General features: G+C 61.7%; 1 protein-coding gene across 1 annotated transcript in view; it reads right to left on the reverse strand.

The window, feature by feature from the left end:
- Positions 1–153: 153 nt before the first annotated feature.
- LOC133355505 (laminin subunit beta-2-like) overlaps positions 154–25,690 on the reverse strand; it is a 43,075-nt gene continuing 17,538 nt past the window's right edge. Inside the window, 32 exon segments of the mRNA XM_061572830.1 lie at positions 154–1,750; positions 2,973–3,132; positions 3,329–3,505; positions 3,897–4,038; positions 4,995–5,202; positions 6,374–6,518; positions 6,946–7,149; positions 7,687–7,928; positions 8,447–8,507; positions 8,509–8,632; positions 9,257–9,447; positions 9,991–10,047; positions 10,049–10,173; positions 10,994–11,090; positions 11,293–11,513; positions 11,967–12,191; positions 12,454–12,617; positions 12,942–13,168; positions 13,170–13,174; positions 13,638–13,781; positions 13,967–14,159; positions 15,279–15,399; positions 16,143–16,270; positions 16,437–16,595; positions 17,565–17,651; positions 18,901–19,045; positions 19,171–19,250; positions 19,490–19,602; positions 20,434–20,613; positions 20,940–21,128; positions 21,772–21,892; positions 23,934–24,136. Of these exon segments, the coding sequence (XP_061428814.1) occupies positions 1,614–1,750; positions 2,973–3,132; positions 3,329–3,505; positions 3,897–4,038; positions 4,995–5,202; positions 6,374–6,518; positions 6,946–7,149; positions 7,687–7,928; positions 8,447–8,507; positions 8,509–8,632; positions 9,257–9,447; positions 9,991–10,047; positions 10,049–10,173; positions 10,994–11,090; positions 11,293–11,513; positions 11,967–12,191; positions 12,454–12,617; positions 12,942–13,168; positions 13,170–13,174; positions 13,638–13,781; positions 13,967–14,159; positions 15,279–15,399; positions 16,143–16,270; positions 16,437–16,595; positions 17,565–17,651; positions 18,901–19,045; positions 19,171–19,250; positions 19,490–19,602; positions 20,434–20,613; positions 20,940–21,128; positions 21,772–21,892; positions 23,934–24,136 (4,775 nt within the window). The 3' untranslated portion in view covers positions 154–1,613.

The raw sequence follows: 25,690 nt of genomic DNA on the forward strand, positions 1-25,690 counted from the left end.
TTCTCACGACGTTTCGGCCACAATGCAAGCAGCCGTCTTCAGGTGAAGAACAAGTCTGTCGGCGAGACAGCGCTGTCTCACAAGTCTGTCGGGGAGACAGCGCTGTCTCCTCGACAGACCTGGTCTTCACCTGAGGACGGCTGCTTGCGTTGTGGCCGAAACGTCGTGAGAATTATTTTATTATGTTTTATTTTTATTATTTTATTATTTCCCTTCTACGTGACTTTACCGAAAGAACCAAGAAGATGGACACATACAGTGCACCCGCAAAATGGGCCACGGCTCCCCACGTGTTTGTGTGCGAACTGTACGGTCAACAATTGTGTTTAGTGATGGTAGTGCACACTGTATGTTTGACGTTGTTGTTGTTGTTGCTTAGGATTGCTTTGTTACGATTTGTAATGGATTTTTGGGTTTGGCCACGTGATGCCCTGGCCACATTTGTGTCGATAACACCCTCCCCGCCACCTAACGACACAAATGTGGCCAGATCGTTACGTGGGCCTCACGCGAATTTCATTTCTGAATCCTGATGCTATGGCTGCATAAACAGCTACGTGATACATTGTTTGGGATTGTAACGGTGAAAAGGCACAAAGCGAGGAGCAGCGCTCCAATGTCTGCGCACTGAGCAGCCACGAGCATCCCACCAATCAGAGCGATCCAACACGTCCCTCTTCCCTTTCTAGATTTGAAGTTTTCGTGACTGCAAGGATCCATACTCTTTGGTTCTTTTGGTAAAGTCAGCTCCCCCTCCCCTTATTCCCCCCCCCCACCGCCCTCTTCGATTTATATAAACGCCTTAACTCCGGCTTCTCTCCCACTTCAGTAAAAAAAAAATCTTGCTGTGGTTGTCACACCTGATGATGATTGCTTGTGTTGCAATCGAAACGTCGTGATTTTTTTTATTTTTTTTATTTTACCTTTTCACCTACGTGACTTTACCGAAAGAACCAAAGAGTACGTTCCTTCCCATAATGCTTTGCTGTTAGCGTAGGCTTGGTACCCACTGCTCTGTGCCAAATGGTCGACTGCCGGGCGCATTTTTATTTCGACCGCCCAAACGGACCGCTTTGGTAAACATCCGTGGGATCGCCGTGCTGATTGGTGTGGCCGCTAAACAGAGCCGGTTTAAAGGAGCCTTGAGGTCACCTGATGAAGGCACTGGGGCAAAACAAATCTCGACTTCTCCCGCAACGAAATCGAATCGTGCGCGCGTAGCGTTCCAGCGAGAGCACGTGCACACGTGTGTGCGTGCGTGAATGCGTAAACATGCGTGTGCGCGCAGTAGGCATGTAACAGTTCACCCCACCTCCCCCGCGATTTGACAAATTGTACGAGTTCGCCGTCACGATGCGGTTTTCACCAACCGATTGTTTTTTTTATCCATCTCAAATCGTCTGTCTAGTTCGGGCCATCTCACGCGTAATGACTGTAACCCAACACAAATCTTCGCATAAAACGTTTAACAAAACCAAAGTGATCGGCTTCTTAGTTGACGGATCCCTGAATCATTGCATGCCTATCGCGCGTGAGAGCGTGCGTGTGTGTGTGCGAGTGCGTGCGTGCGTGTGTGTGTGTGTGCGAGTGCGTGCGTGCGTGCGTGCCGCCGATCACTGGCACGTGTTGTAGACGGTGATCTGGCGGTTGATGGCGTGCAGGATGGCTTGCATCTTCTCCTCGAGTCCGTCCAGCGAGCGAGCCTTGTCCTCCAGCGCCTGCTCGTTCCTCTCGTACTGCTCTTCCAGGTCTGCTCCCACGAGCAACGAGGGCGACGCCGGTGAGACGGGACACACGGGGAACAACACCGCAGCATCGTCGCTCAGAAAATCGCAGCCGAGCTGCTCACCCCCGGGCGGGGCGATCGCGCATGGCACGGCCTGGTTTTCCACCGGCTCTTTGCCGTGGCGAGCCAGATCCAAGCCGTGACTCGCTGGCCTCAAAATCTGGCTCGGAGCCAAGCAGGGCCAGGGGCGGGGCTAGCGGTGCGTTCAATGCGCGCGACGTCTAAACAAGTGAAGATAATCCAACATCAACAAAGGAGAGCGAGTGTGTGCGCCCTGTTTGGAACAATCAGGCTGGCCTGCCTATGATCCATCCTGGGTTTGACCAGACTGGATTGTGTGAGGAGCTCACACATCCTTGGCTTCTGTTTGGCTGGATAGAAGGGCCTAAATGGGAGCCGCACGGGCTGGAGAAGAGATGGGGTGATATGGTACAGAAGGATGTGGGGCTGAGTGCACTTGCTGATGACTGGTACCAGCGGTGTCATGATCGACCTCTATTGAGGAGGCTCGTGAAGGATGCTACTGGACAAGTGGAGGCAGTTGCCCTCCAACAACAACGGAGGGCAAAGGAGTGACGCTCACAACAATGAGTGGAGCGCTGGGTGGCTAAAATGCAGCAAATTAGCACGTTGCAGCTGCTAGTCAGCACAGTGACCTGCCAACAGCGAGCCTTCGACACTTCACGTGGCCTCAAAGCGCACTTAGCCTGGCACAAGCGCCGTGGTGACGTCACCGCCACTTAGTGGCAAATGGTGGCTTTTGTCTGAGTAAGTGTGTCTGTGAGTTCAGTTTGAGCGTGTGTGCGAGTGTAGGCATCACCACATCGACGCTACACATGGCGTATATCAGCGGAATGGCTGTTTCTTCAGTGGAATAAAAATAACCAATGCCTCCTAAGTCGCGGCAGGCTCCTGGCACGGGCTCCATTGTACAGTGGGAGAGAAGTTTAGTTTGGGTCGATAGTCCACAAAGAGGTACCCATTGTATCGACCCCAGAGGAATGATGGGTTGAGTCAACCACGACCTTTCCTTGCTGAGCCGCCCGTTCTACCGCTGGGCCACTTGGCCCGCTAAAAAACACAATTTCCTAAACCACCCAAATCTATAAAGCAACGGTAAACCCGCAGCAAATTCCTCACGAGTTTCACACAACCTCCGAGCAAAGCATCAGCAAGATAAAATTACCCATGAGCCTCTGCAGCTTGTCCTGTGCACCGGTGAGGAGTTTGCGGGCCTGATCGCGCAGGGCCTCGGCTCGCTGGCGCGCCGTGGTGGCGCCGTCCGCCTTGCTTCGAGCCTGCGTCTCCAGCAAGCCGAACTTCTCCCTCAGCTCCCCGCCTAGGATCTGGGGACCGGCGGATGGGGGACACGGGGAGAGAAGAGGAGAGGGTGCGGCGCGATTGGGGGATGGCGCCGACGCGAATGGCACGACCGCAACTACCGCAACTACCGCAACAACCGTGACAACCGCGAACGACGCCCGACCGTGGCGACAACCTCGCCCCCGCGGCGACCGCCGCCCGCGGTGCTGGGGTCGGTACCTGCTTGGCTTCGTCGGCGCGGAGCTTGGCGTTCCCCGCGGCCTTGTCGGCGCGCGTGCCGGCCATGGCGGCCTGGCTGCTCTTGATCTTGAGCGCCGCGACGGCGTCGTCGAGGCGCGCCGCGCGCTCTGCCGCCTCGCGCAGACGCTGCTCCGCGGAGTCCGTCTCCGACGCGATCTGGACGTGGGGTGGAGGGAGCGGGGGGTGGGGGAGAGGACGGAGGAGCGTGGCAGTGCCACGGTGGCGAGATGTTAACTGCCTCGCCTGGTCGCGGGTTCGATGCCAATGCTGACGGCTGCTGGTGTATATTTTGAGTTTGCGTGTCTCTCTGCACGTGATCGCGCGGAATTGTTCTCCGGCTTCTCCGGTTTTTCCATCCGCAATCAGAATCGACGTGCTTTGAGAGCATTTGGCTGCTATAAATGTCCACGAGATGATAAGCCACTTCGTTGAGCTATCATTTGTGGCACGTGCTCGCTAACAGCACTTGCCCCAACGGTCTGTTCAGGCTATACGGGGGATCTTTATCTTAGTCTTTATGTGTGCATGTGTGTGTGCATGTGCTGACCGATGCCAGTGTGTTCTGCGCCCCTTGGATGTCTCCCTTCGCCTGATTGATCGCCTCTTGCGCCGCTTTCTGCGCCATCTCCGCATCCTCCAGTGCCCCCTTCACTCCCTCCGCCGTCGCCAACACGTCATCGGCACGCGTCCTGCGAACACGCGCGCACGCACAACAACACGCGTGTACGCATTGTACGCACGCCCACGCGCGGGCAGAAGTGCAAAATGCGTGGCTGTGGATCGCAGTGTCACTGCGTGCCGGTCGCTCTGTCGCTCCCACGACTCTCCGCCCTTCGCTCGGCATCGCGTTCCTCGTTGTCGGCGGCGACACGGCCCAGCGCTCGTCGCGTGTTGCGGAAGGTCCGCGGTTAGGCGACGACCGGCTGGCCGCTCCTGGTCGATTACCGCGTGCGAGCAAAGCGTAAAAATAAAAACACCGCGCGCCGCCTGCTTCACGGCGACCATTGAAGATGCCGTGATGCCATCGCGTGCCGGCGTCGCGGTCCGAGTTTGCCAAAGTTTAAAAAACGTCCTCCGCAAACTCCTCAATTGGGACGACACGAAATTCCGTCACAGTTCCTATGATTGCTTTTTCATTGCTTTCATGGCTTTATTTTGGTGATTTCGAAAAGTGTATTGGTTTAGCCATGTTTGTTTGTTGTAGTACAGAGTTAGACTGATGGCCTTAATCTAAGTTGTCTTGTGGTTGTTGTTGTTGTTTGACTTGCATCCCACTGGGATTTTTGCACACAGCGTTGGTGTACGGTGTTTTTTCTGCAATATTTTTGCTGTCTTTTCTTGGATTTTCTGTTTGCACTTAGTCACATATTCACTTTAAGATGTTTTTTGTTCATGTTTTTGTTTTTTTGTTTGTTGCGGTTGCACCCGATTCAAGAGCTGAATGGCTCACAGGGCTATACCTAATAAATGAACTTGAACTTGAACAGCGACGTTGCTGCCCACCCCGCCCGCCCCCCCCGTACGAAAGCACCGCAGCCTGTGCCGCGTGCCAAACACGGCGAGACGACCACCCTGCGCCATGACGACGGACGGCGGCGCCCGCTCTCCCATCGTCAACCGTCTATTGCGGCGTCGGCGCCCTCACTTGGCGTCGCGCGCCTCCTGCAGGAGGCTGTTGGCGTCGGCGATGTCGCCGCTCGTCTGCGCCAGGATGGCGTCCACGTTGGCGAGGTCGGCGACGCGCCGCTTGATCTCGGCCGCCAGCTCGTGCGTCTGCTCGGCCGACGCCGGCACGCTCAGCTCCAGCACGCGGTTCGACACCAGCTCGATGTCGTCGGGGCTGGCGCTGTCCTCTGCGCGCGGGTCAACGGAGAAGCATGGGCGAGGAGTTACGGCGGACAGGGGGTAGAGGGATGGTGAGAGATTCGCGAGTGAGGCAGGAGAGGGGAGGGTCGCGGAGAGAGGCTCGTGAAGAGTGACGAGGAGTGATGGCATGATGTTATCTCAATCGCCTAGTTTGCAGGAAGTCGGGGATTCGATCCTGACCCTGACGCCGCTTTATCTGGAGTCGGCATGTTCTCCCCGTGGATTTGTATCTTTCTCTCCACATTAAGAAACATGCATTGAGATTATTGAGAGTATTTGGCTGCTGTACATTTCCACACAATAAGCCTCTTCGTTGAGCTATCATTTGTGATGGCCAGGTCTCTTCTGAAAAAGCGCTACATAGCTCAGTGGGCCTTACCTGGTCAAATAAAACGAGTTTATAGATGTTTTATAGAGGGGGAGAGAGGAACACGTGGAATGGAGAACACCACGCAAGTTCGAAGAGGCATCACTGCAGTGACTGCTAAGAGGCGTGAAGTGGGCCGTGGGTAGGACACGGTCACGGCTAAAAGAGACGATGATGATGGTGATGATGGTGACGGTGGTGGTAATGGAACAGTTAATAACAAATGTTTAAATAACACCTACTTCACGTCGCCCTTAATCCCGTTCCGTGCGATGTGAATGACCCTGAGCCGAACACTAGGGAAGGGATTTGGATAGTTTTTTATTCGGATTTTTAAGAACGTTTGGGATTGGGGTTGCGATCACTTACACGGCGCGAGAGGCGCTCACACCAGCAGTGCCATGCGATGCCACGTGGCACCGCGTGGCACCAGCTTCGAGCGGAGTAACAGCTGATGTCGACGAAACCAGATTGGTTTGAACCGTCCGACATTTTGTGTTTTCCGACGTTTTTTGGAATGACGTGAAAATCAGGAGTGTGTACTCATGGAAAGGAGCTTCATAACTCATCGGATTGTCTCCAGGATAAATACAGATTCTGATTCTGCTGGGGCACGTAGCGGGGTGGAGGAGGTGGGGAGTGAGGGGGAACTAAGTTCCATTCCCGGCCACAGTCGGCATCAGTGGCGAGCGATGTCTGAACGGGTCGTGAGCCTGGGCCCCTTCGCCAACGCCCCCGCCCTGCGCCCGGCGTGGTGAGGTACGGATAAGTCCGGGGGCACGGTGACTCACGCTGCAGGAAGTCCTTGATCTGCTGGATGAGGGCGCGGAGCTGAGCGTTGGCGCGCTGTGCGCGCTCCCGCGTCCTGTTGGCTCTGTCCAGCGCCGCCTCCGCCTGCCCCCGGGCCTGGTGCGACCTCGCACGCGCATCCTGGACCTGCCCGGTGGGAGGGGGGGGCGGCGGCGGTGGCGGGGTCAGAGGGCACGGTGCGGAGAGGGGCAAAGCAAAACCGTCGCAAGAAGCATGAACTGGGCGACGCGGCGGGCGAACTCGCCGCTTGCTGCCGAGGTTCACGGTTCAAATCTGGCCGGCCGCCCCGGTTAATACTGCGGTGTGGTATTAACTGTCAAATATTCAACGCGCCGTCGCTCACGGTGGACGTGAAAGGTCCCGCGCGGCCACTCGGAAGCGAGTGGACCATTGTGTGCCGGCATGGGGAGTCAACGGCACGGGCGGCTCGGGGGGGGGAGGGGATTCCGAACGACTCAACGATGAGGGCCACGGCGACCTCCCGGCGGAGGGGCGCGCCGCCCCCCAAAACCCCCCCCAGCCCCCCCTCGCCCCCCCCCCCCCCCAGTCGCACCTGCTTGTTGAGCTCCTCCACCTGCGCCGCGGCCTGCTGGATCTCCAGGTCGGCGTTGCGCGCTCGCTCCAGCGCCTCCGTGGCGGCGGTGGCAGCGCCGTTGCAGCCCAGGCCCCCGCAGCGCGGGGCACCGTCCTCGTCCCGGCAGCCGGGGCCCCCGCACGGGGAGTCCGAGCACGGCTCGTCACCCGGGGAGCCGCACACCTGGGGGAGGGGGAGGCAGCGGTGCTCGGTCACGTGACCCTCGGCCACGCGCGATCACGTGACGGTCAGCGAAGCACAGGCACGTGAGCCACGTTGAGTATAGTCACGTGACTGTCCATCCGTCTAGGTGTGACCGTCTATCCCCCCTCTGTCCGTCTATCCGACCTCCATCTCTCCGTTCGACAGCCTGTTTGTCCGCGTGTCTGACTTCCATCTATCCGATCGTCCCGTCCGTATTCCGCCATTTACATCCGTCCAACCGTCCAACCGCTTATCACCTGACCTCCGTCCTTCAGTGCCACCATCCGAACCGTCATTCACCCGTGCGACCATCTATCCGTCCGACTCGCCCATCTGACCTCCGTCCTCCGTCCCCTCTGACCTACATCCGTCTGAGTGAGTGACCGTCCGACCCCTTGTGGGCCCGACCTCCCTCCGCGAGTTCGGGCGTCCGCCCACCCCGACCCACGGACGACCTCGCCGCCCGTACCCTGCGGCGCCACCCCGCCGCCCGCCGGCCTCCGCCGGGAGTCGCACCTTCTCGCTGACGGTGCGCAGGCTGAGCGAGCGCACGTCGTCCGCGAGCGTCTCCAGCGCGTCGCGCCCGGCCGCGTTCTTGCGCCGGAAGTCGTCGCGCGAGGCCTCGAGCAGCGCCCGGGCTCGCGAGCGGGCGTCGGCCGAGCGGCCCACCGGGCTCCCGTCGCCCGCCACGGAGGCGTTGGCTCGCGACTCCGCCGCCAGCGAGTCGGCGTGCAGCTGGCGCACGCTGTCGTACGCGCCTGTGGCAGCGAAGGAGAGGGAGGGCGGGGAGAGGAACGAGGAGGGTGAGGTTGGGCGGGGGGGGGGGCGAGAGGGAGGGGTGGCACGAGTGGAGGTTCGGTGAAACAGTGGCACCACGTGATTGGTGAGTGTCTGAGTGCGAGTGGTGAGTGAGTGGTGAGTGAGTGTGAGTGGTGAGTGAGTGTGAGTGGTGAGTGTCTGAGTGCGAGTGGTGAGTGAGTGAGAGTGGTGAGTGAGTGTGAGTGGTGAGTGTCTGAGTGCGAGTGGTGAGTGAGTGTGAGTGAGTGTGAGTGGTGAGTGTCTGAGTGGTGAGTGTCTGAGTGGTGAGTGTCTGAGTGGTGAGTGTCTGAGTGTGAGTGGTGAGTGAGTGTGAGTGAGTGTGAGTGGTGAGTGTCTGAGTGGTGAGTGTCTGAGTGCGCGTGGTGAGTGTCTGAGTGCGAGTGGTGAGTGTCTGAGTGGCGAGTGTCTGAGTGCGAGTGGTGTGAGCGAGTGTGGTGATGCTGTGTGTGTGCCGCACCGCGGTAATTGGAGTTCTTGATGACATCCAGCTGGTGCTCCAGGCCGCCGGCGGTGCGGTTTCAGGCGCCGCACGTCGCGCTCCAGCTCCGCGATCCGCCCCGTGGCGTTGGCGTTCCGGTCCTGGCTTTCCGTGAGGTCGATCTCCAGCGGCGTCAGCCGGTTCGTCAGCTCATCGATCATTTTCCTGCGTGCGGTGATTTTCATTTAATTATAACAACAAAAATGCACCGACAATTTTAGCGCGACCACGTTGCCGCTTTCCCTTCGCGCCGGAGGACAGCCCGCAGGTGCGGATATCACAGAGCTACCACCGATGACCCCTTCAATCGACCCCTGTGCCACGCAGCCAGGGGCAGCAGTTTCCCACTCGCCCTGCCGCTGAGCGGAGCGTTCATCACAAGACGGTCAAACCCAACACGTTCGATTTTCCGAGCTGGAGTTGAGCCCCGGTAAGTGCAGATTGAACGCGGTGTGCCACACCGACCCTGCACTCCCTTGCCAGCGAGACGTTCCTTCTCTAGGGATCGTCGGCCGTGATCAGTCCACTGCCGGACGAAGGCCTCCCGCCCAAGCCGAGGCCACCTCTCGCGGTCGATCCGCCCGGCGCCCGCGAGCTCATCGCTCCGTCTCCCTGACACTTTGTTGCCTTTATTTAACCCGGGGGAAGACGCCACGGGCCTCCTGCGCGCGTTCTCTCATCCACACGCTGTGTAATTCCCACCAGTGTGCGCCTCTCTCCGTACTGCGAACGCGCGTAACGAGCGGGGGGGGGGGGGTGAAAGATGTGGTCGTAAACGCGGCCCCGCACCGGATGTCCTCCATGGAGCCGATGAGGGCGGTGACGGAGTGGGCCGTGGCGACGCGCCCGTCCACGATCCTCCGCGCCTCCGCCAGCTTCTCCTCCAGGGCTCCAAACTGCTCCCCGAAGGCGCCGACGGCTCCCGACTCGGCGAGGCGAGCGGCGCGCTCCGCCAGGCCGCGCGACCGCTCCGCCAGCGACTACGCACGACACAGGCGACGTCGTGAATGGGGTTTCCCCTTTTTTTTACTGGCAACAAAACAGCTGTGTTGAGATGTTACAACACCAAACTGAAACCTTTTACAAGGAATCATGTGTGCATTAACCCACAATACTTGTGGTCAGAATGCAAACAAAAACATACTCTGATTATATATGAATTGTCTTTGAATCTGATTGGTCCACACCAGAGACGGCTTTCTTTCGAGCCTCGTCTCAAAACGGTGTTAGGCCAGAGGACGCCAAAAGGCGTACAGCACAAAGACAATGCACTATCAGAGTAATGAGAGCTCGGGGTGAGCAGCTACATCATGGGACCTCCTTTGCCAAAGGAGATCCCATGATGGAAAGAGTCAACGTCGTTATCGTCAGGGCCGACGCTATCCTTGTTCCAGTGTCCCTCCACATCCTCCCGCGTCCCCGTGTCCGCCCGCGTCTCCACGTCCCCACGTGTCCCCCCGCATCCCCACGTCCCCCCGTGTCCCCACGTCCCCCCGTGTCCCTGTGTCCCCCCCGCGTCCCACCTGCACGATGCGGTCCCAGTCCCCGAAGCACTGGTGGCAAGGCTCGCAGTGCGGGAAAGCTCCCGGAGAACCCGCGCGCGCACGTGTCGCAGCGCACCCCCGCCACGCCGGCGCGGCACACGCAGTGTCCCGTTGCTCGCTCGCACTGCGCCGTGGAGATCCCACGCGCATCGCACTGGCACGCTGGCGCACGGGCAGGCGACGCACGCAGCGGGGACAGGCGACACACGCGGGTGAGCGGGAGGGGAGGCCGGAGGGTTGGGCGGTGGGTGACAGGCGTGGCGGGTGGTTGGGTGGATCGGAGAGTGGTTGGGTGGATGGGTGAGTGGTTGGGTGGATGGGTGAGTGGTTGGGTGGATGGGCGAGTGATTGGGTGGATGGGTGAGTGGTTGGGTGGATGGGTGAGTGGTTGGGTGGATGGGTGAGTGGTTGGGTGGATGGGTGAGTGGTTGGATGGATGGGTGAGTGGTTGGTGGATGGGCGAGTGGTTGGGTGGATGGGCGAGTGGTTGGGTGGATGGGCGAGTGGTTGGGTGGATGGGTGAGTGGTTGGGTGGATGGGCGAGTGGTTGGGTGAGTGGTTGGGTGGATGGGCGAGTGGTTGGGTGGATGGGTGAGTGGTTGGGTGGATGGGTGAGTGGTTGGGTGGATGGGTGAGTGGTTGGGTAGATGGGTGAGTGGTTGGGTGGATGGGCGAGTGGTTGGGTGGATGGGTGAGTGGTTGGGTGGATGGGTGAGTGGTTGGGTGGATGGGTGAGTGGTTGGGTGGATGGGCGAGTGGTTGGGTGGATGGGTGAGTGGTTGGGTGGATGGGTGAGTGGTTGGGTGGATGGGTGAGTGGTTGGGTGGATGGGTGAGTGGTTGGGTGGATGGGTGAGTGGTTGGGTGTGCGGATAGGCAGTTGTGTGGACGGGTGCTTCAGCAGGCGGAAGGGCAGATGCGTGAGTGTTTGGGTGGTTCAGCGGCCGGCCGGGTGATCGGGTGTGCAGTGCGCACGTAGTTACCGATGCACTCGACGCTGGGATTGCCCCAGAAGTTCTCCATGCATTCGGTGCAGGAGCGGCCCCCGAAGCCGGGCTGGCACTCGCACTGCCCTGTGAACTACGCGCACAGAAAACAAAGATCCCCCCGGATAGCGTTTAAACGGACTGCCGGGGCAAGCGGTGACATTTACACACCGCAGCAGGTATTCATTTAATGCCGGGTCGACCAGGCGAGGCCCAGGACCGGTTCAGATTAGTTGTCATCGGATCGAACCAAACTCGGGTCGCAGGCTATCGTCGCGCGCGAGCGGCGTCCGCACCTCGTTGCAGGCGTCGCCGAGCGCCTTGGTGCGGTCGCAGGCGCACGCACGGCACCCCTCGCCCTCGGCCAGGCCCCAGTGGCCGGGCGCGCAGTGCTCGCACGCGCGTCCCAGCGCGTGCGGCCGGCACGGGCACTGCCCCGTCGCCGCGTCGCACTCGCACAGCGCGCCGCCCGGCGGGCAGCGGCGCGGGTCCACGCCGTGCGGGCTGCACGCGCAGCCTGCACACAGACAAAGACAAAGATCCCCCTCGCGGCCTTTAACATGCTGTTGGGGCGAGTGCCGTTAGCAAGCACCTGTAAAGGCCGGCATGGCGCACGAAGGGGTGGGTTGTGCCAGCACCACGCCTGGCCGCCTTTGTCTCCCCAGTGGCGATGTTTACACATCGCACCAGGGACTCTTATGAGGCTGAGTAGACCTAGGGGAGGCCAGGGACTGGTTCAGATAATCGTCACTGATGTTGGCCGTGAGCGGGAATCGAACCCGTGTCGTCGGGTTCGTAGCGCAGCGCGCTAACCGCTACACTACCGCTCCCCACACGCACACACACACACATGGGTACACACGCACACATGGGTACGTGTGCGCACGCGGGTATGCGTACACGCAAAGCGTTGTTGGACAGCGAGTACAGAATCTGTGCACGGTTTTGTCATCCGCGTCTCGGCGCTCACGTTGGCAGCTCTGCTGCGTGGCGTTGCCGTAGAAACCGGGCAGGCAGGCGCCGCAGTCGGGCCCGTGTGAGTGGTGCAGGCAGCGCAGGCAGACGCCCGAGCGCCGGTCGCAAGACCCCGGGTCGGTCGGGTCGATGTTGCCGTGGCAGCGGCAGGGCCGGCACGAGCCGCCCGCCTCGTGCGGGTTGCCGTGGTGACCGGGGGCGCACTCCTCGCAGCTCGATCCTGGCGTGGTAGTTTGGGGGTGGGGGGGGTGGGGGCGGGCGCGTGGTGAGCGGCGGGGGTAACCGAGAGCCGCGGCCGGCGATCGCCGTAACCACGGAGGGGATCGCCGGCGACTCGAGAAAGGCGTTGGGGGTCGTTGCCGCTGCTTCGTGTGTACCGCCCTGATGGGGAGGCGCGGCGCGGTGGGGTGCGGCGAGATCCGGCGCGGTGACGGCGCAGCGCGGTGCGGTGCGGCGCGACCCGGCGCGGTGCACTGGTGTACCGGTGTATCCTGGACGGCAGCTGCAGACGACGCGCTGCGAGTGCGGGTCTTCGTGGCACGAGCTGGCGAAGTGACGCCCGGAGCCGGGGCCGCCAGGACACGGGCAAGGCCGGCACTGCTCGCCCGAGCCCAGCACTGGGTTTCCATAGTAACCGTCCGCACAGCTGTTGCCAGGGAAACGGGGAACACGGGCGCCACAGTTACGGAGAGGAGGGGTTCTACACGGCGCCTCTAGTCACGCGGGGGCAATCTGTGGGGCTACGGAGACGCGGGGAGACGTGGGGAGGTGCGGGGAGACACAGGGAGAGACACGGGGAAATGCCAGGAGACGCATGGGGAGACCCAGAAAGACGCGGGGAGACGCGGATGCACACGGGACACGTAGGAATGCACAGGGGGACACATGGAGACAACGGAAGACGTGGGGAGGGGACTCGTGGCAGGGCACACAAAGCAACACACACGGGGACACACAGAGACATCCTCACCGCTCGCAGCTCTCCCCGGCGGTGTGCTCGCGGCACGAGTGGCACGTCCCGGTGACCGGGTGGCACTCCTCGGCGTGGCCGTTGCACCGGCAGGGCCGGCACGCCGGGAAGCCCCAGTAGCCCGGCTGGCAGTGGTCGCAGCGCCGGCCGTACGCGCCGTGCCGGCAGCGGCACTGCCCGGTGCGCGCGTCGCAGAATGCGTGGTGGGAGCCCTCGTCGCTGCACTCAGCACGCTGCGCAGGGCGGGGGGCGGGGGAGGAGGGTTCAGGAGGGGGTCACGTCACTAGTCAGCTGACCCACGTCACTAGTCAGCTGACCCACGTCACTAGTCAGCTGATCCCACGTCACTAGTCAGCTGACCGCACGTCGCTAGTCAGCTGACCCACGCGTCAATTGTCAGCTGACCCCATGTCGCTAGTCAGCTGACCCCATGTCGATAATCAGCTGACCCACGCGTCACTAGTCAGCTGACCCAGCCTCGCTCATCAGCTGACCCCATGTCGACAGTCAGCTGACCCAGCATCGATAGTCAGCTGACCCCGCATCGCTGGTCAGCTGACCCCGCATCGCTGGTCAGCTGATCCCACGTCACTAGTCAGCTGACCCACGCGTCAATAGTCAGCTGACCCAGCGTCAATAGTCAGCTGACCCAGTGTCGCTCGTCAGCTGACCCTGTAGCTCGGGTCGGGCACTCACAGAGGCAGCCGCTGGGCCCGAAGCCGTAGGTCCCAGGCGCGCACGCGTCACAGCGCCGCCCCACCACGTTGGGGCGGCAATGGCACTGACCCCCGTTGGGGTCGCACTCCGTGCTCAGCGAGCCCTGCAGGTCGCACTGGCACGCTGTGGGGGGAGGGGGTGTGCAGAGGGGGGAGGGGGACAGATGGGGGGGGCAGAGGGGAGGAGCACAGGGTGATTGTGTTTGTAACTATATCTTGGAGTTTTATACAGATGCTACTGCTGCTGATGGCGGCGATGAAAACGGCGGCGGCGGTGGCGGTGGAGGGGGAGTGTGCCGGGGCTCTCACGCAGGGCGCCGTCGTGCAGCAGCGCCGACAGGCTGCAGATGAGGCCGGCGCAGACCTCCGTCACCGGCTGCTTCATCACGGCCTTGCCGCTCTCCTGGCACAGGTAGCGGTCAAAGTTCTCGCGCCGCCGAGTCGACTCGCGATCGTCCCCGGAGAACATCTCCAGCGATGTGTAGAGCGGCAGCAGCACCAGCTACGGTGGGGTGGGGGGGGGCACAGAGCGGAGGAAGTCGGCGGTGGAGAATGATGGAGATGGCAGTGGCGGTCTAGGTAGTGGTTGTGGTGGTGGTGGTGGTAGTGGTGGCAGTGGTGGTGATTGTGGTAGTGGTGGTGTAAGTAGTGGTTGTGGTGGTGGTGGTGTTGGCAGTGGTGGTGATTGTGGTAGTGGTGTTGGCAGTGGTGGTGATTGTGGTAGTGGTGGTGATGGTAGTGGTGTTGGCAGTGGTGGTGGTGTTGGCAGTGGTGGTGATTGTGGTAGTGGTGGTGATGGTAGTGGTGTTGGCAGTGGTGCTGATTGGGGTAGTGGTGGTGATGGTAGTGGTGTTGGCAGTGGTGGTGGTGTTGGCAGTGGTGGTGATTGTGGTAGTGGTGGTGATGGTAGTGGTGTTGGCAGTGGTGGTGGTGTTGGCAGTGGTGGTGATTGTGGTAGTGGTGGTGATGGTAGTGGTGTTGGCAGTGGTGGTGGTAGTGGTGTTGGCAGTGGTGATGGTAGTGGTGTTAGCAGTGGTGGTGATTGTGGTAGTGGTGGTGTAGGTAGTGGTTGTGGTGGTCTCAAGGTGCATATGGCCTGGCACAAGCGTCGTGGTGACGTCACCGCCACTTAGTGGTGAATGGCGGTTGTTGTTGCGGTGGTGGTGGTGGTAGTGGTGTTGGCAGTGGTGGTGATTGCGGTAGTGGTGGTGATGGTAGTGGTGTTGGCAGTGGTGGTGGTGAAGGTAGCGGTGTTGGCAGTGGTGGTGATTGCGGTAGTGGTGGTGATGGTAGTGGTGGTGGTGGTGTTGGCAGTGGTGGTGGTGATGGTAGTGGTGTTGGTAGTGGTGATGGTGATGGTAGTGGTGGTGGTAGTGGTGTTGGCAGTGGTGGTGGTAGTGGTATTGGCAGTGGTGGTGGTAGTGGTGTTGGCAGTGGTGATGGTAGTGGTGTTGGCAGTGGTGGTGGTTGTGGTAGTGGTGTTGGCAGTGGTGGTGGTGATGGTAGTGGTGGTGGTAGTGGTGTTGGCAGTGGTGGTGGTAGTGGTGTTGGCAGTGGTGGTGGTGATGGTAGTGGTGTTGGCAGTGGTGATGTCCGCGGTTGTGGTGGTGGCGGCGCTCACCGAGTCGATGAGAACGTGGGCGCTCTCCGTGTGCTCGTGCGTCGTGTAGCGCGTGAAGTCGGCGCGGATCACGTAGCTCACTCCCTTCTCCAGGCACACGGCCTGGGGCAGCACCACATAGCTGGGCGCACGGATCACGCACGCATACACACACGCGGGTCACGCACGCGTATACACACACACGCGTATACACACACACGCGTCACACACGCGTATATACACACACACGCGTCACACACGCGTATATACACACACGTGTATACAAACACACGTATACACACACACACGCGTCACACACGTGTATATACACACACGTGTATACACACACACGCGTATACACACACACACACACACGTGTATACACACACACACGCGGGTCACGCACGCGTATACACACACACGCACGGGTCACGCACGCGTATATACACACACACACACACGCGTACACACACACGCGCGTCATGCACGTGTATACACACACACGCGCATCACGCACGCGTATACACACGGGTCACGCACGCGTACACACACACACACACGCGTATACACACACACACGTGGGTCACGCACGCGTACACACACACACGCACACGTATACACACACACGTACACACACACGCGTATACACACACACGCGCGTCACGCACGCGCGTACACACACACACACGCACGGGTCACGCACGCGTATATACACACACACACACGCGTATACACACACACACGCGTCACGCACGCGTATAGACACGGGTCACGCACGCGTATATACACACACACACACGCGTATACACACACACGCGCGTCACGAACACATACACACACGCACGCGTACACACACACACACACAGCGTGGCGGCCGCGTCTCACCGCGACCCGGGCGGCAGCGCCACGGCGAGGTGGTCGTCGGCCGGGATGGTGTTCCCGCACGGCGAGTGCGTGGGGATGTCGCTGGGGCGCAGCACCGTCACCAGCACCACCTCCCACTCCTCCGGCAGCTGGGAGCCGCACGCGACGAGGGAAGGGGCGGGTGAGGCGGGAGGGGAGGGGACGAGGTCACGCGGGAAATGAGAACGTGCGACAGGGACGTGCGTGGTGGCTACGCAAGCGTGCGGGTGCGTGCGGGTGCGTGCGCGCGCGGGCGCGCGCGGGCGCCCCGCCGACCTGCGGCTCGTAGCGGATGAGCAGCTCGTAGTCCATGGAGTGGGGGACGTCGGAGACGCGGAACTCGAGGCGGCCGCCCTCGGGCACCCGCACGAAGCCCGGCCCCGTCCACGTGGGCGCGCGCCCCGGCGTGGGGGCTCGCGGCACCAGCGCCAGGCCCTGCCGACAGACGCGGCGCGGCGCGGTGTGACGACGCGGCACGGTGTGACGACGCGGCACGGCGCTGCACGTTGCGCGACGACGCGTCGGGAGCCGTGCCGGTTCAGGCCGCGCGGTTGCAGCTGAGCGCACGGCGCCGCGTTAATGCGTTAATGAAGCGGACTCCGCGTGGCAAAGCCGGTGTGCGTCCTGTGGAAAGGAGGGGTCGCGGTGTAGGGCTCACGGTTGGGGTCGGGGTAAGGTCAGGGTGGGGAGGGTCAAGGCATGGGTTAACGTTAGGGCACGCTAAGGGTCAAGGTCACTGTAGGGGTCACGCTAAGAGGTGCAAGGTTAAGGATCAGAGGTCGCAGGAGGGTCACACAAGAGAGGCCTTTTGCACTGGCAGCCACGACCCCAAGGCTGGTCTGGCAAAATCGGACAGCGTGGCGCTGCGAATCAGGGTGAGACACAGTGAGACATCGTGGAACACGGGCAGCTCAGGTCTGGTGGGACTTGCAGTGAGGGCAGCAGCAAGCCATGCACAAGCCAGCAACGGGCGGGGGGGCAGCGGTGGGGGCAGTGACGAGGGGGCAGCACGAGCGTCCAGGCCACCACCGCCTCTCTCGCGGAGCCGGTCTAAAAAACTTTGAGCCCGGATCCCGGTTCCACCCGAACCGGGCTCTCGGTGTCGCGGGACGCGGCGTCCGTCTAGAGGTCGAGCGGCGAGCAGCGCTGCCCGCCGCCGTGCGGCCCAGAGGTCGCTCGAAGCGATCTCGGAAGCGCTTTTGCGATATCCGAGGCCGTTCTCTGGCACGAAGCGCCGCGCTGCTCTACGAGATGCCGATCGGACGCGTCGTCTCACCGAGTTGCGCGAACGGCGGGAGGGGGGGGAAACACGAAGCGTTGTTGTTGTTGTTGTTATTGTTGCTGAAAGCCCGAGGTCAGAGGTGAGTAATCCGCGCAAACTGGATGAGGCCGCGGAGGTTTTACCCGGCCTGTGGGGAGGCCTTGCTTGACGCGCTCTCGCTCCTCACACAACGAGGGGGTCAGCAGGGACTCCGCCAGCCCCCCGGGGGTCTGGGGCCCAGCGCCGTCCGGTCACGGGAGGAGGGGGGCACGCACGGAGGCACACGCGCACACAGAGACACACGCACGTGGATAGACACACAGAGACACATGCACATGGAAAGACATTCACACAGAGACACATGGAAAGACATTCACACAGAGACACATGCACACGGATAGACATTCACACAGAGACACATGCACATGGAAAGACATTCACACAGAGACACGCATAAATACACACACACACAGAGACACGCGCACGTGGATAGACACACAGAGACACATGGACATGGATACACACATATAGAGACACATGCACACGGATAAACATTCACACAGAGACACGCATAAATACACACACACACAGAGACACGCGCACACTGACACACATGCACGTGGATCCAGACGCACACAGAGTCGGGCGCTCACTCAATATCGCACCGACTCACACAAACACTCGCTCACTCGCATTGTCACCAAGACACCCATGCACAAAGTCACTCACACCCTCGCTCGCTCACGACGGAGGCTGTGCGGACCCAACGTCGCCTGAGCTTGGAGAAGGCAAGCGCGGAGTTTGAGGTGCACGAGGAGGAGATGAACAATCGGGTCGAGAGAACCAAAGGTTACCGCTGAGGGTGAGGTTAGGGTGAGGGGTAGAGGCCGGGCCAGGATCGTATCGGCCATGACCCAACCACAGCCACATTGGAGCGACCGATACAGAACAGGTGGCCTCTCCTCCGGCACCATCCCTGCAAATGAATCGGTACACTCACGACCGCCGGCATCGGCCACGATCGATCCACTGCCGGATGAGGGCCCTCCCCAAAGACCGCCACCCGACGAGCACCCAAACAGATTTCGCGGCTCCGTCTCCGAGGGGGACGTCTTCCTCTCGGGGCGCTCGCTCCCGGCCCCGACCGCCGCTCCGCCATCGTCCCTCCCCGTGCCCTCCACCTCGTGCCGTGACAGCGCAGCCTCCAGTCGCGCCGCTGACCAATCAGACGCTGCCCACTCGTGGCCCTGGTCCAATCAGAAACCCCCCCCAGGTGCCCCCAGTTCGATCGTCCCCCACCCTGCATTGCCCCAGTCCCCCCACTTCCTCCGGCCACTACCCCGGTCACCCACCATGACCCTCTCTCGTTCCCCGGAGACCCACCTCCCAACCGGTTCCCATGATTCCGTGACCGTCCGCCGGGTCCGCCCACGAACCCCCCAAACCCCTCCCCCCCCCGCCCCCTCCGCGGGAACTCACGCCGTTGGAGTCGACGGGCAGCGCGGTCTCGGCCTCGTACGTGTAGTGGTCGAGCGCCATGCAGAAGAAGCCCGAGTCCGGCTGCGAGCACGGCCGCCCGCCCATGTGGCCGCGGCAGTGGCACTGCCCCGACTCCACGGAGCACCTGCGGGCACGCGCGCCGACGGCACCGGTCAAACAGCGGCGCGGCACGGCCCGCACCGCGGGGACGTCGCGCCGGGTGACGACTGGGGGGGGGGCGGCCGCGTGCCGCCGGTGCGAGACCCGTACCGGTTGTCGACGGCGCCTCCCACGTCGCACTCGCACGGGCGGCACCCGCTCCCGTCGTGGCTCAGTCCCCAGTGCTCCGCCTGTGGGGAGAACGCGACACCGCGGGTCACCCTCACGGCACCGCGGGTCACCCTCACGGCACCGCGGGTCACCCTCACGGCACCGCCCGGTGGTCGGCAAAACCCAAAAACCGTAAGAAGCCGCCGTCGGAACGGCGCTCGTCATCGGCGATCTCCGATCCCGCGGCACCCCGCGACCCCTGACCCCCACCCCCCACACCGCGACCCCTGACCCCCACCCCCCACACCGCGACCCTCACCAGGCACTGGTCGCAGCTGCGCCCCGTGACGAGACGCTTGCAGTAGCAGTCGCCGGTGACGGCGTCGCATGCCGCGGCGCCACCCACCGTGCCCAGCGGGTTACAGTGGCAAGCTGGGAGCACACGGCACGCGCACGCGGTCAATACACACGCACGCACGGGGAGGATGACACGTGCCACGCACACGCACCACACTAGCCACACGGGACACGAGACGCAGCGGCGATGAGATCGGCTGGCCGTGCGCGGCAGCCAGACGGAGCGTGGTGGCATCGCAAGAACGTGAGAGATGGCAATGGCTTGTGGAGGCCTTCGTCCAGCAGTGGATAGATCACTACTGATGATGATGATGATTGATTCTTGATAATAACCGGGCGGCAATGTGTGCTGCTGCTGCTGCTGGGATTAACGTTGGGTGCGGTTATCGGTGTTAACGTGTTCAATGATTCGCGGTAATGGCCATGGTGATTGTCAGTAACAGTTAACGGTGATTGGCGGTCATGCATGCGGTGCTGGCGGTGGTGGCGGTGGTCACGGCGGTGGCAGTGGTGGTGATGGCAGGGGTGGAGGCAGTGGTGGTGGTAGCGGTGGCGGTGATGGTGGTGGCAGTGGTGGTGGTGGTAGCGGTGGTGGTGATGGCGGTGGCAGTGGTGGAGGCAATGGTGGTGGTGGTGGTAGCGGTGGTGGTGGTGGTAGCGGTGGTGGTGATGGTGGTGGCAGTGGTGGTGGCAGTGGTGGAGGCGGTGGTGGTGATGGCGGTGGCAGTGGTGGTGGTGGTAGCGGTGGTGGTGATGGTGGTGGCAGTGGTGGAGACAGTGGTGGTGGAGGCGGTGGTGGTGGTAGCGGTGGCGGTGATGGTGGTGGCAGTGGTGGAGACAGTGGTGGTGGAGGCGGTGGTGGTGGAGGCGGTGAGGGTGATGGCCGTGGAGGTGTCGGTTGCTCACGCTGGCATCCGTCGGGCTGCTCGGCGTCGAGTCCGTAGAATCCGGCCCGGCACTGGTCGCACCGCGGCCCCTCCACGTGCGCCTTGCAGCGGCACTGCCCGGACTCGAGCCCCGCCGACGGGTCGGTGTGTCCGTCACACATCCCCCCGTTCAGCGAGCCGTCGGGGTCGCAGTCGCACGCTGCCCGCCCGACGCGCACGCACGCACAAGCACGCACACGCACACAATAACAACAACGACCGCCATTCGCCACTAAGTGGTGGTGACGTCACCACGACGCTTGTGCCGGGCCATGTGCACCTTGAGGCCACGTGAAGTGTCGAACGCCCGCTGGCAGCAGGAGGTCACGGGGCAGACCCAGGTGCACACGCACACACACATACGCACGCACGCGCGGAGGCAACGTGAGTGCGCGCAACGAAAACGATGACACGGCCAAGTGCGGTACCGCGTGGTGGCACGGCGCCGGCGGCGAGAGAGCGACGCGGCGCGTGTTGGCGACGTACGAACGCAGACGGCGGCGTCGCGGATGTCGCGCAGCGGGTCCTGGTAGAAGAAGGGTTTGCAGAGCTCGCAGCTGCGCCCGGCCGTGTTGTGCTGGCAGTCCTCGCACACGCCGCCGCTGGCGTTCCCCGTCGCGGCAAACACCGCGCCGTCAAAGTGGCACCGCACCGCGTGGTTGTTGCAGTTGCAGCCTGCGCGGGGGGGGGGGGGGGGGGGGGTGGCGGGCGCGGGGCGAGACACACACACACGCACACACGCACACACGTGCACACGCAAAACACAAAGATAAAGATCCCCCGTATAGCCTGAGAGTGCTGTTAGCGAGCACCTATGAAGGCCGGAACAGTACGTGAGTGGGTGGGTGGCCAGCCACCTTTGTCTCCCCAGTGGCGATGTTTACACACCGCTCCAGGTACTCATTTGAGGCCGAGTCGACTTAGGGAAGCCCCAAGACCGATTCAGATAATCGTCACCGGTGTTGGCCGTGAGCGGGAATCGAACTCAGGGCGCCGGGTTCGTAGGGCGGCGCGTTAACGGCCACACTACCGATCCACAAAGACAAAGATCCCCCGTATAGCCTTAACAGACTGTTTGGGCAAGTGCTGCTAGCGAGCACCTCCTCACGCGCACGCACGCGCACGCACGTACACACACGCTCGCACGTACACACACACACGTACACACACACACGTACACACACACGTACACACACGTACACACACATACACACGTACACACACACACGTTCACACACACACGCATGCACGCTCGCACACACACACACACGTACACACACACAAGCACGCGCGCGTGCGAAATGGAGCGTGCACGCACGCTTGCAGGCGTTGGTGTTGCGCCCCTCGGCCGGGCGCCACGGCATGTCGTTGTAGAAATCCTCGCAGCGCTCGCAGTTGAGCCCCTCGGTGTTGTGCTTGCACACGCAGCGCCCGTGCACCTGCAGCAGAGAGAAAAACATTGAGAGAAATAAAAACCGAAATGATGAACGAAGCAAAGTGCCGACTACACCGAGCATCTTCTTGTTTCCTCTGATTGTAAAAAAATAGAAGAGAGCGACAGACCGCCGCACCGCGTTGCGTCGTTCGTTCGTCACGGCAGACGACGGTGGGCCGGGAGACGGCTGTGGGAGGGGGACGCGAACCGACCGGGGGAACTCTGCGGCGTTCGCGGACCCAGGGCGGCGACGGAGGCGGTCGGGGCGGGGGGGGGGGGTCGGAGCGATGGAAGATGGAATGGCAGGGCGAGCGAGGGCAGAGGGAGCGGCGATTTGGGGTCACGGCGAGCAGTGCAGACACGTGGCAAATGGGTGGGCAGGGAAGCGTGCCGGATCAACGGGGCTGCTGCCTCCCCAGCGCCGCTCTTCACACACTGCACCAGGTGTTAAGGCCGAGTCGACCTAGGGGAGACCCCAGCGCCTGTCAAATATTCACCGTCCGACGTTGTCGGGAACATCGCTCGGCTTGCGGTGATAAAGATCCCCCATATAGCCTTAACAGAATGTTGGGGCAAGTTCTGTTAGCGAGCACCTATGAAGTCCAGAAAGGCACACAAAGGGGTGGGTGGCCAGTACCACGCCCAGCCGCCTTTGTCTCCCCAGTGGCGATGTTTTTACACTGCACCAGGTACTCATTTGAGGCTGAGTCGACCTAGGGGAGGCCCGGGACCGGTTCGGATAATCGTCACTGGTGTTGGCCGTGAGCGGGAATCGAACTTTGGTGGCTGGGTTCGTAGCGCAGCACGCTAACCACTACACTACCGCTCCCCCTCTCCCGTGCGCCCCGTTATCCCAGCGTTGTGATTCCGTGCCTGCGTCCCTCCCACACGCACGGCCTCTGCCCACTCCATCAACTTGTTGCGTGTGACCTTTGCTTCGCTCGCATCTCGAATCTCTCTCCGGCTCCGCGCGCGCGATCGGCGCGTCTTTGTGCCGCCGCCGCCGCTATCGCTAACCCATCGGCCGCTCGCTCGGATTTTTCCTTGAAAGCCCAAGAACAAAACAACGCAAACAATGCGGCCGCAGCTGCCAAGATTACAGACGCCGGCACGCTCCGCAGGTGCGCCCCGGCGCAGGTGCGCCTGGCTGCTCCGCCGGAATGTGAGGGCTTCTGGGAATTTCCACCACCGGACCTCTCACCGGACGAACCGAGAGGCCCCAGCAGAGGAGATGTGCCGCGAGCAGTGGCACGGGCGTGCGGCGCGTCATGGTGTGCGTGTGTGTCATAGGTGCTCGCTAACAGCACTTGCCCCTACAGTCTGTTACAGGCTATGCGGGGGATCTTTGTCTTTGTTCGGTGGGGAGTGGTGGGGCAGTGGCTAGCGCACCGCAAGCTGAGTTATGTTCCCGAAAAACGTCGGCGGTGAATGTTTGACTGGGGGCACCACGGTGGCTAGGAGATGTTAACTACCTCGCCTGGTATACAGCAGGTTGTGGGTTTGATCCCGACCCTGACGTCTGCTGCTGTATATTTGGAGTTTGCGTGTCTCTCTCTCCCCGTGGTCACGTGGATTTTCTCCGGGTCCTCCGGTTTTCCCCTCCACATTTAGAATCAACGTCGCCACGCGTTCAGAGTATTGGGCTGCTGCTACAAATTGTCACGTGATAAGCCACTTCCTTGAGCTATCATCTGTAGCCAGATCGCTCTGAAAAATAGCCACATAGCTTAGTGGGCATAACCTGCTGAAAATAAATTTGTTTTAGTTTTAGACTGGCGCTGGGCCTCCACTAGGTCAACTCGGCCTCAAATGAATTCCCGGTCCAGTGTGTAAACAGCGGCGCTGCAGAGACAAGAGCAGGCCTGGCGTGGCCACACCGCCCCCCTGGACGCGTGCGTGCGTGTGTGTCCGTCCGTGCGCGTATCCGTGTGCGTGTGCGTGCGTGTGTGTGCGTGTGTCCGTCCGTGCGCGTGTCCGTGTGCGTGTCCACGTGCGTGTCCACGTGCGTGCGCGTGTCCGTGTGCGCGTGATCCGCGTGCACCCACCATGCCGTCGACGTCCCCGCGCACGCCGTCGATGGGCGCGCACTCGCTCGCGTGGCCGTAGCAGAAGCAGTTGCCGCGCACGACGAGCTCGTACAGCGCGTAGTAGTACTTCTCCTTGATCTCGACGCGCGAGTCCAGCAGGTTGTCCCCCAGCGTGTGCAGCCGCGTGAAGTTGATGCGCAGGTTCGTGATCTTCAGCAGGCCTGCGACGCGGCGACGCGCGGAGCGGAGGGGGGTTGGGGGCCGTGGGACACGAGCGGTCGAGTTAGTCCACAGGAGGCTCGCAACGAATCGGCGATCCAGCGACCGCACGCAGCGACCGTGCCGCGTCGCGTCGACTACTCGCGATCGCCGCAACGGTCGAGAGGGCGAGCGGGCGTGATGGCGCCGGCAGCTCGGGTGGGACGAGGGCCGGCGGTCAAGATGAACGACGGAGCGGCAGCCAGAGGCGGCGGCGGGGGGCGTTACCGAGAGCGCGTCCCCCACGGAGATGGGAGCGGTAGAATCAGCTGGCGCGCAGGAGATCGACGGACTGTCGCATCGCAAGGTCCCGAGGGATGTCGACGGCTTAGAGAGGCCCTGATCGAGCGGTGGAGAGATCACGGCCGATCGTGACGCAATGTGTCCGCGCTAAATGAACATCGCTGAACAGACGAGACGGCCACGGCGCGTGTGGGGTTCCCGCGGCCAGCCGGTCACGTTACAAATCGCCTGGTCTGGACCGGCCACGCGATGGCATCGCTGGAGTTCCCCATCGCGAAACGTCGCGGATCTAACCGCTGCTAGATGTGGTCTCTAAACTCACCAGGTGAGACCTGCTCTCCCTCGCCCGCTATGCAGGAAGTCGTGGGTTCGATCCCGACCCTGACGCCAGCAGCTGTATAGTTGGAGTTTGCACGTCTCTCTCTCCTCCGGGTCCTCCGGTTTTCCCCTCCGCAATTTGAAAACATGCGTTGAGATTATTCAAATTATTTGGCTGCTATAATTTTCCACGCGATAAGCCGCTTCGTTGGGCTATCATTTGTGGCCAGGTCACATTTGAAAAAAAAAAAGGCCAACAGTTCAGTGGGCTTCGCCTGGTAAAATAAAAAATACTTTATTTTCAAACATTTCTTATTTGCCTACCGTTCCTATTCTTCACACTCCTATTGCGTTTGTTGTTTTGTTTCTTGCTGCAACTCGCTGACCCCCCCCCCCCCCCCCACTGGACATGTGTGAAAAAGCGCTTCGCAGCTCATCGAGTTCCTCCTGCAGTCTTCAACAAAGATCCTGAGCCCGATGAGGGCACTGTCCAGGCGCGAGCGACCGCTCTCTCGCGCGTCGGTGGCCGAAAAATTCGAGAACGAAGCGAGGAGCTCGCGGTGACCTTCGCCAACCCGCAGCCCAACGTCTCCCCCCCCCCCCCTCGTTAGTCGAAGGCCACAGCGACTCGGCGAGGCCATAGAAACTCGGCGAGGCCACCGCGTCGCTTGCCCCAGGCCCACGGATGCCCCCGCCCCCCCTCCCAACGCCGCCCGCCCCTTGGCTAGATTCAGGGTCGAGCCGCGGCCTCTGCCGTTATCCGTCCGGATCCAGGAATAGAACGGAAGGGCGGCGTTTGTGCCGCTGGGGGACGTGGACATCCGCAGGGACCCGTGCTGCGGTGACGGGCACGTCGCCCGTACACCTGCAGAGCGTCGTGGGGCGGTGGCGCCGCGGCGGTCACGAACCCGGACACCCGAGTTCGACTCCCGCTCACGGCCGCCAACACCCGGTGA

Source organism: Lethenteron reissneri, chromosome 51 (assembly GCF_015708825.2).
Source record: "Lethenteron reissneri isolate LAM-NWPU_2019-01 chromosome 51, ASM1570882v1, whole genome shotgun sequence".
In the NCBI taxonomy this organism is placed as follows: Eukaryota; Metazoa; Chordata; class Hyperoartia; order Petromyzontiformes; family Petromyzontidae; genus Lethenteron; species Lethenteron reissneri.